At 43.5% G+C, this 10,349-nt stretch overlaps 1 protein-coding gene across 1 annotated transcript; it reads left to right on the plus strand.

The window, feature by feature from the left end:
* The first annotated feature begins 957 nt into the window (after positions 1 to 957).
* nkx2.3 (NK2 homeobox 3) lies at positions 958 to 4,517 on the plus strand. The gene is made up of 2 exons (XM_042337059.1): positions 958 to 1,593; positions 3,422 to 4,517. The coding sequence occupies exons 1-2, from the start codon at positions 1,269 to 1,271 to the stop codon at positions 4,054 to 4,056; spliced, it is 960 nt and encodes a 319-aa protein (XP_042192993.1). The 5' UTR covers positions 958 to 1,268; the 3' UTR covers positions 4,057 to 4,517.
* The last annotated feature ends 5,832 nt before the right edge of the window (positions 4,518 to 10,349 follow it).

Consider the following 10,349-nt stretch of genomic DNA (forward strand, 5'->3'; position numbering starts at 1 on the left):
AGCGCTTTGAGACGCCTCACTAATATGATAAGGCATTATATCAAACGCAAGGATTATTATAACCATTATGGGAACCTCTTTGAGATGTGTCAATGACCTGATAAGACACTATATCAAATGCAAGGATTATTATTATCATTATATGTTCTGTGAAGCGCTTTGAGACGCCTCACTAATGTGATAAGACACTATATCAAACGCAAGGATTATTATTATCATTATATGGTCTGTGAAGCGCTTTCAGACGTCTCAAAGACGTGATAAGAATCTTCGGAGACCCATTCGGAGTCCTGTAGCTCAGTGGTTAGAGCAGTCGCTTTGCAAGCGAGAGACCTGAGTTCAATTCCAGGCAGAGGGCGAAACCTTGGGCAAGTTTCCTTACTCCACACAGAGCCTAATAATAATCCCTCCAAAACAAAACAATAATAAAATTGGTCATTTTCAATCCACGACTGTTTGTGGGACATTGCTGTGCGCAATTGGCTGCCACGTTCGCCCACAAATATACAGTCAATTCACTTTACAGTGTGTTCTGTGAAGCGCTTTGGGACGTCGAGAAGACGTGAAAAGCGCTGTATCTAATGCGAGGATTATTATTATTGTTGTTGTTATTGTTATTAAGGTGCAACATCGGACGCCAGGATTATTATCACTGGGACCAGTGCTCCTCACTGGGGCTGAGCTGCTGATTCAGGCCCTTGGCTGGTGAGCGGCTCAGCCAATCGGAGGCCAGGACTGGAAGCCCCGCCCCGCCCCTCCCGGGCCACGTGGTTCGCCCGGGGCGCGTGGTCTCCTCCCCCCCCACGTCACGTCACGTTACGTCACGTCGCGTCGCGCCCGCCCCCTGGTCTGTGACGTCACCCCGCCTGCTCCCGGGCCGGCCGAACAGCAACAAAAAGTGCTGCGGGACTGTCGTGTCGGTGCAGCGCCATTGATTGGCTCAGCCTCCGACCTCCAGCCTCCGCCTCCGCCACCGCGGGCAGCGCTGAGCTCAGCAACTGGAGTGCAAGTGAGAGAGAGAGAGAGAGAGAGTGGGGGAGAGAGGGAGAGGGCACAGATCCTGCCATCCAAGAGGCGCATTCGTCCCATTGCAACACAAACAGAAACAAAACAAAAAAAAACGCGCACACACACTTTGCCAAAAAAAAAGGGGGAGTCTGGAGCCGAGAGAGAACGCAAAGCTGTGTGGATTGATCTTCGGCTCAGGGTAACATTGCCACCTGTGCGGGACACACGCAATCGTGTTAAGCGGCTTTGCTCGGTCCCCGATGATGCTTCCGAGCCCCATCACGTCGACTCCCTTCTCGGTGAAGGACATTCTGAACCTGGAGCACCATCAGCAGTCGCAGCAGTTGAGACAGGACTTGTTGCCGGCTGCTCACTTCCAGGCGCCGGCTTGCATGCACGCCGGGGGGGAGAGCTCCGGCTACTCTGATGGCGAGGAGAAGCTGCCTTTCCTGAACTCTCTGGCGGTGCCGGGCCACCCCGGCGAGGCCGGCCGCTCCCCCAAGCACCTCTACGTCCAGGCTGCCCTGACCGGCAGCTCCTGTGCAAACAAATTGGAGGAAGAAATCGCTTTGGGCGAGGATAAAAGTAAGCAAACGTTTTAATTTTTTTGCAACAACAACAACAAACCCCCCCCCCCCCCCCCCAGCTCCCGTGACTGTGCACGGTCTCGTCCCACCATCGTACTAAATTATCTGTCGACCTGCAAACGTGCAATAATCGTGTTGGATTGTATTCAAGCGCTGTATCCTCACTCTGTGCACCATCCTAGAAAACGCACAGTGGATCCTGTAAAAATGAAACGATTCAAGTTTGATTTTAAAGCGTTTATATTTTTTCAATTCCATTCGATTTTTAACGCTCTAAAAGTCAAAGAGGCGGTTTGAGACAAAATACGTAATTCTCGGTTGTTTATGATTATATATTTTTTGCTGGTGTGGTGGCTATTGGAAACGTTTAATCTTGGGGTGTGGGGGGTGTGGGGGGGGGGTTCGACAATGATATCATTCAAACAGAGCGATCAAATTCGCTCACATACGGCGTTGGAAGTGGAAGGAACTCGTAGCATAACAGTCATCGAGGCTGTTTTCACGCCACACGCCGGGATGACTCACATTCACTGCGTGTTTAAACGCAACATCTTTTCAAAGTTATATTTTCCGGCGGGAAATACTGTATGTTCAAAATACTATACTTTCGAAAAATCCCCGCGTAAGTTAGGATTATATTTCTATAATAATTCTTGCATTTGATATAGCGCCGTGTATCACGTCTTCGAGACGTCGCGAAGCTCTTCACGGAACACACTGTAAAGTGAATTGGCTTTACAGTATATTCCGTGAAGAGCTTCGAAACGCGGCAGCAAATTATAATGTAAAATATTATTATCGATGTGTGTATATAATCTCGCGGAACCAAAGGCCGTAAACAGTGTATGAGCAAACTGTGTCCCTGTCTGAATAAGAATGAGCTTCGCTAATTAGTTAGGCTGGAAACTATTAAGTTGTGTTCATCTCTGTTATTGTGATCATCTATGGGTGGCCTTTTGGTCTGTCTGTGTGCGCTCGCCCGCTTATTACTGGCGTTTTTTATGTTCAAATAAACCTGCCTTCCCATGGTTTAGTTCTGGCCAGTGTCTGACTTGTGTTATACTTAAGATAAGTAATTCATTTGTACACTCACATGTGTGGTTCGTGCTTTCTGGGCCAGTGTGCATTTAAGCGCACTCTCTCGCTGGAACCATTATATTGTAGGTTATTTCAATGGAGAAAAAAATGGTGGTTTTATTAATGGAGTTTTAGGATTTAATGTACATAAAGCACAGTGCAAAAATATGAGAGATTTTTGTCAAATGGATCTATCCCAATGTCTCAGATGGTTTTTTTTGTGTGTGAGGGGAGTAGAAAGTGGAATAAAAGGCGATCAAATTGATCATGATTATATCATTCTTTATCTCACAATTGGAAACGAGTCAAGTGAAAGTTAAACGTTAAAGTTGCTGAAACCAAAATGTTCAAACGCGCAGTTGCAAACCGATTATTATTTACGTAATAATAATCCTTGCATGTATTATATTCTCTGCAGCTCAGAAGCGAAAAAGAAAGGGGAAAACGGGTCACAGTTGTTATTTGCAAAGCCATCACTATTTACTTTTTGTTGTTTCGAGAATTCACAAATGTATTTTGAAGCAAGCAAACTTTTTATTAACTTTAATAACAATAATCCTTGAATTTATCGAGTCTTCGGGACGTCTCAAAGCGATTCACAAATATACTGTAAAATAAATTGATTGTATATTTTGTGGGAAATATGCGGGTGTTGGTTTCATTCCCAGGCCGTTTGTATCTGAATTACTATTAATTGTCGCTCTCTCTCCGTCTCTCGCTCTGTCTCTCACCGCACGCCTCACACTCAGAAAATTCTTCCTTGAAAAAGTCTTCGGAAATCGAGGAGAACAGTAAGAAAGAGGAGTCGGAGAGGCCTAAGCAGAGGCAGAGGAGGAAACCTCGGGTGCTTTTCTCTCAAGCTCAAGTGTTCGAGTTGGAGAGGCGGTTTAAGCAGCAGCGATACCTGTCAGCGCCCGAGAGAGAACAACTCGCCAACAATCTCAAACTCACCTCCACTCAGGTCAAAATCTGGTTCCAGAACAGGCGGTACAAGTGCAAGAGGCAGCGACAGGATAAGTCATTGGAGATAGCCGGGCACCATCACCCTCTACCCCCGAGGAGGGTCGCCGTGCCTGTTCTAGTCCGTGATGGGAAGCCTTGTATTGGGGGTTCTCCAAGTTACACTGGGTCTTACAATGTCGGAGCCGGCGCCTACCCTTATAACAGCTACCCCGCCACATATGGCACTTACAGCAACCCGGCTTACAACACAAACTATAGCTGCGCTTACACCACGCTCCCTTCTCTGACATCCTCCACGGGCGCCCAAGCTTTTATGAATGTGGATCTGAACACGATTAACACGACTGTGCAACCGCAGGCTCACTCAACCGCATCTGTCTCTGCTTGTCAGGGGAGCTTACAAGGAATCCGGGCCTGGTAGGTGATGGGTGTCACTCAGAGAGACGATAAAGGATATATTGATTTCCTATGAACTTTTTTTTTACATATAGATAATTTCAAATAAAAAATATAAGTGTGGGGGTGAGGGGGTGGGGACCAGCACGTTTTCTTCCCACCAAAATCCAGTCTGGATTGAAAATGATTGAATTGGCCGAATATTTATCCCCTTGTGTGTGTGTATGTATTAAACCATTTTTGTTGCCTTTTTCTGTAATGTGTGCTTTCCAATCCGACGCGGTTTGATCTGATTGTTAAAACTTAGACCAGAGAGACTGCGTGCACACTTCATCTGACACACATAAGTGTATCATTTCAGACCCCAAACACACATACACACACTCTCCCCTCCGATTCACTCCCGGATTAAAGGACTGGGTGAACTATAGAATTATAGTGCACAGAAAGAGGCCATTCGGCCCATGGTGTCTGTGCCGCATCTTTGGAAAGAGTTTCCAAATCAACCCCACTCCCCCGCGCTCTCCCCAATGCCCTGATCAACCCCACTCCCCCGCTCTCTCCCCATAGCCCTGATCAACGCCACTCCCCCACTCTCTCCCCATAGCCCTGATCAACCCCACTCCCCCACTCTCTCCCCATAGCCCCGATCAACCCCACTCCCCCACTCTCTCCCCATAGCCCTGATCAACCCCACTCCCCCACTCTCTCCCCATAGCCCTGATCAACCCCACTCCCCCGCTCTCTCCCCATAGCCCCGATCAACCCCTCTCCCCCGCTCTCTCCCCATAGCCCTGATCAACCCCACTCCCCCGCTCTCTCCCCATAGCCCTGATCAAGCCCACTCCCCCACTCTCTCCCCATAGCCCTGATCAAACCCACTCCCCCACTCTCTCCCCATAGCCCTGATCAACCCCACTCCCCCACTCTCTCCCCATAGCCCTGATCAAGCCCACTCCCCCACTCTCTCCCCATAACCCTGATCAACCCCACTCCCCCGCTCTCTCCCCATAGCCCCGATCAACCCCACTCCCCCGCTCTCTCCCCATAGCCCTGCAAACTTGTCCTCACAAATAATTATCTAGATGACTAATGAAGATATTTTAGAGAGGATACAGAGAGACGCGGGTGATTTTTAAGGGAGTAATTTACTGCTTGTAGCTTCCATATTTTGGAAAACGTGAGAGATATAGACAGACAGAGGAAAGGGTGAGTTAAAATGATACATTTATCCGCAGTCTTAACTATATTTAAAGAATTACAAACTATTGGCTGTTTTAACCTTCCTTACTCCCCATCCCAATACTCACACACCTCCAGAACTAAGCAAGGTAAATGTCAAGATTGCCTTTTATATATACCCACACACACAAATGCCAGATTGATTCTGAACACATTGAGATACCTACGGGAAGAGAGCGAACAAGCAAGCGGCTCACACACACACACACACCGCCCTCTCAACCACTTGAAAATATCGACTTAAAGAAAAGGCGAAAAAAATCACTTAAATAATTGTAGCTCTGTTTTTAGGTGGGGAAAAAGGAACGGGGATGAGAAAAGGGGGAAGAAAAAAGGAATGAGGTGTATGTATTCACACGGATTGTTGGCCAAATTGTCCGATATTTCACTGAATGTTGCTAAAAAAAACTCTTCACTGTACAAAAAAATAACCTTACGCCACGATTGCAAAGATGGAATGGAATGTCATGTATAGAGTTCAACTTGTGTTAATAGCACAGACTATTGTGATGTCTGATAGTCAAAGGGAAATCCTCCCTCCCCTCCCTGGTCTTGTATAAAACACCACTCTGCTATAAAAACTGCTGGAATACACTAAACCGACTAAAAAAATAAACCTTCAGGTGCAATATTTTTTTCATATCTGATTACTTTTGTCTTAAAAGTGTTACATTTGTTTCTAGCGACCAGTTACGGTGGTACTGTGATTATAAGTTTCCAGTGATATATTATTAATAAGGCCTCAAATCGCATGTTCCATTATATCTTTAAGTATATATATATATAAAGTATCACTAACTTTTTTTTAAAAAAGTTTCCATACTTTGTAAAAAATATTTAATTGGAAAACGTATTGACATGCTTTCTTTCTGGACAGACTAATGTAAATATTAGTTTGCTGTGTGTAAATATGTTAATCCGACGGATTCTAACATGCTTGCATTTTAATTGTTTATCTATATACATAGAAAGCTGTATTTATTATTATTATTATTAATAATGATAATAAACGTGAACAAGGTATTGGACTGAACGCATTTCTGCACCGCGTTATCCTTTTTTTTATTTGTAATATTATTTTCCCAATGGGTAAACTTAAATGAAACTTAAATGTTAAATATATATATATATTTCTTTATCTTTAATTTAAAAAAATGTAAAAGCGTGACTCTCACGGCTTGGATCTCGCACAGGAGGAAATATATGTCGAATTATTATATATATTATATTATGATGTATATGTATTTTTTTTAAAGTTTTCGGAGAACAAACGTAATTTTAAAAAATTGCCACATAGCAAACAAAGTCAACTTTTTTTTTACTATAACTCCCCCCCACCCCAACGCTTTTAATTCTATAAAATAATCCAAAAATGTTTATTCAAATTCTCTTCAAACCGCCCAAAAAGCGGGCTTTTGTGTGTGCCACCTCCTCTTTCCCTCTGGGGTCCCTTTTGCTAATAAATGGCTTTGCACTGGCGACCCGACACACTCAAATTAATTGTCCCCGTGGCTTGGCCTGTGAAAGGGGACGTTATACAGAGAAAGAGAGGAGAGAAAGGGTAGAGAGGTGTGATTAAAAACCCCTAAATACACGGAGAGAATGGCCCGAGTTAGCCTGAGAGGTGGCGACAATAGAGTTTTTAATTGGATTCGCGGAACAAAAGTTGCATGTCGGAAAGGGCTGGCCTCTCCATCCACACAAAACCAGACTGACATTGGTAAATATTCCCTCCTCATTGACGCCCTGCAAAGCCGGACATTATTTAATAGGCTGATTAATAAGACGATGCCTCAAATGTGTTCAGTTTCTCTGCCTCTCTCTTGCGCCGTAAAGGGGTCCTGATTAAAGAGAGGTCGGGTATGTATGTGTGTGTGTGAGAGGGGAGAGAGAGATTGCAGTCTATCAGTCTTTGGGTTCGACGGAAGAGCGATTAAGCCGCAGACAGAGTGGGCTACAGCAGAATTATTATTGTTATTATTTATTTTAAATTAATTACTTTTCTTCGCCCCCTTTGCACTATACTGCGGGCTCGGCTGTGCACCTCTCGGTATTCGTGGTCTGAGAGAGAGAGAGTTAACATTACATATACTATAAACAACACATATATGTGTTTCTAAAAGTTTATATGTATGTTATATATAATATATAGCATCTTCAAACAGGAAAAATAGTCAACCTGCATTAATGTAAGACGATCAGTATTCGATATTCACTATGCAGTCAATTCACTTCACAGTATATTCTGTGAAACGCTTTGAGGCGTCTCGAAAACGTGATAAAGCGCTATATCAAATGCAAGGATTATTATTATATATAATATATTACATATATATGATATAAGCACTATGTTGATGTCCTTTATTTGCGTTAGCGTGATTTATTCTAACAAATCTGCTCTCCTTTGAGAGAAACATTGTACATTGTATAAACTGCAATTTTTAAAATTGTTTTGAAGGCCAAAAGGTATTTTCTATGCGCAAGCCCTGATGTTCTGTCCTGGGATAGAGGCTTTATTCCATAGCAAACCTTACACATATTTTAATTCTCAAAGCTATTCTAATCTGTTTTGTTAATAGTCAAATAAGTATAGAAAGATATGTAAAGATATATATTAAAAATGCATACCATTGCAAATAAATCTGTCCTCGAGGGGGAAAGGGGAGATTTTCATTTTGTAGACTAATTGGTTTGAAATGTGAAAACAAGTTGCTTTTTCACTCAAGGTTTTCTACTATAAAAAAAGATAACATTGATGGATGAAAATACTCTCTCTCTGTGCTCTCTCTCTCTCTCTCTTTCGTTCTCTCTCTCTGACACACGGCCCTACACGCGTACATTTTCCCATTCTCTCTCATTCTCTGCCACACACATAGTCACAGTCAGACATACACTTTCACTGTTCAAAACACACGTACATATTGGAATAGACATGTTGCATCCACCGCTTATAACCTACCTACTTGCTCGCTCGTTCACACGGGCTCTCTCTCTCTCTCTCTCTCTCTCACACACACCACACAGACACACACACACATGCGGGTAGTCAGAATGACAGACACGCGTTTTCTCTTCCTCTCTCCTTTCTCTCTCCCAAACAGGTCCACACAGGTATGTGCACACACACAGGTTTAGGGATATATATATATAAATACACACACACACACACTGAGACTAAGGGTATCACACACACACACAAAACAAGCACACGCAACGCCCCAAGTCAGCGCCCCTTTCCCGTCAGTTAGGCGTTACGAAACATACAGACACTGCGCCTTACAGTATATCTTATGAAGCGCTTCGGCACGTCTCAACGACGTGATAAGGCGCTATATCAAATGCAGGGATTATTATTAATAACTACTAATAATAGTCTATCAGCATGTTCAGAGCCTTCTATTTAGGTGGGAAGTTTATAACCACAATATTCTATAAGTAGAGTATTACTAAATTAAGGATTACAGTAGAAGTACAGTATTATTATTTACAAATACAGAAATGTATAAGTACAGTTTTTGTATAAATTGAGTAACCGAAAAAGAATAGCTCGGTAAACCCGAATTGATTTAAATTCATTTGAGTGAGAGAGAAATTTCATTAAGCATGTCATAATTCCTTTACAGTATATTCTGTGAAGCGCTTTGAGACGTCTCAACGACGTCGTAAGGCAAGTATTGAATGCAAGTATTATTGTTATTATATCTTGGTTTGACTCGTTTATAAACAGCGTTGTGGCGACTGGAAACTGCAGTGAAGTGTGTCACTTTTTACGGGTGGAGCAGTCAGTGTGTCCGTGTGGGAGGATCTACCGAAATGTTTAACCAACACTTCTTTAATATTGTGCCTTTCTTCCAGGGCATCGCCTCAAGGTGTGTAGTGTGGGGGGATTTGACCGAAGGGTATGCTCAATAAAATTCCCCCCACCACCCGCTTAGCCAAGGCAACTTTTGAAGGGAGGGCGTGGAAGAGGGGTGCAATACGATGAAACGATTGCAGGGGAGAGCGCTTGACAGCGGTGTATTGGAAATCTCCATCTCCCACACACGCCACATACACACAAACCACACACCACGAACACACACGCACACACACAGATACATTTACATCAGTGTCAATTGGCATTTTACAGTACAAAGAGAGAGATAGTGAAATACAGAGAAAGAGAGAGTACAGTGAGTGAGTGTGAAACAGTACACAGACAGAGTGGAACAGTACAGAGAGAGAGTGACACACACACACACATTTCACGCACATTAACGCCTTGGTATTTTATTTCCCTTTGGTGGCACTGAAAAACAGTCACGCGTTTAGGAAACAGTCAACGCTCTTCCATTCAACAACGCATCCCATACCCTAACGCGTTGGGAGTTAAATATTCCAAATGGCTTTAAAACAATAAGATAACACCTGGAAATGGGTATGGTCTTAATTCCCCCCACCCCACCCGCCTCTCTCTCTCTAAAACGACTCTGTACCACTACCTGCAAACACCCTGATCTACCCACTAGTGCTCCATCTGAGGAGTGGCTCAGCTGATGTTTAATGTGGGAGTAATAAATCGCCAACAAACATAGGGGTCTGAAATGGTGACTGTCTGGAGGCCGGGGCGCACGGTCTGCCCCACCACCGCGGAAACACACTCGGTCTCAGTGGCCAGAAAAAGACACCGAGAGACAGAGACGTGACGCCCGCGGACTGTGTTTTGTTACTTGGAGATGGTTGAATAATAATAATAATAATAATGCGGGAATGGGAGGTGCGGATATCAGTTCACACTCAACGGTAATCAGAGCACGAGTCAATCTGTCTTCAATTTTTTTGTAATAATTATTATTTTTAAGAGAGGAAAAAAGAACTTTGAACCAGTGGCCTGTTGGAACAGAACATACCCAAGGCAACTTAGCTTCTGCCACTAAGTAAGCGGATTCGAGTGGTTTTTTTTGCATACAATATATAAATTAAATGTTAACCCTATTCTCTATAATTAGCATACTACTGTATATTAATAGTAATCATCCTTGCATTTGATGTAGCGCCTATCACGTTGTTGATAATATAATATTAATATGGAACAAT

The sequence above is a fragment of the Callorhinchus milii genome, unplaced genomic scaffold (genome assembly GCF_018977255.1).
Source record: "Callorhinchus milii isolate IMCB2004 unplaced genomic scaffold, IMCB_Cmil_1.0 Scaffold7, whole genome shotgun sequence".
Taxonomy (NCBI): domain Eukaryota; kingdom Metazoa; phylum Chordata; class Chondrichthyes; order Chimaeriformes; family Callorhinchidae; genus Callorhinchus; species Callorhinchus milii.

Coding starts and splice junctions, on each gene's coding strand:
- nkx2.3 (XM_042337059.1), top strand. CDS start 1,269: ATGATGCTTCCGAGCCCCATCACGTCGACTCCCTTCTCGGTGAAGGAC. Junction 1,594..3,421: donor CGCTTTGGGCGAGGATAAAA/GTAAGCAAACGT, acceptor CCTCACACTCAG/AAAATTCTTCCTTGAAAAAG.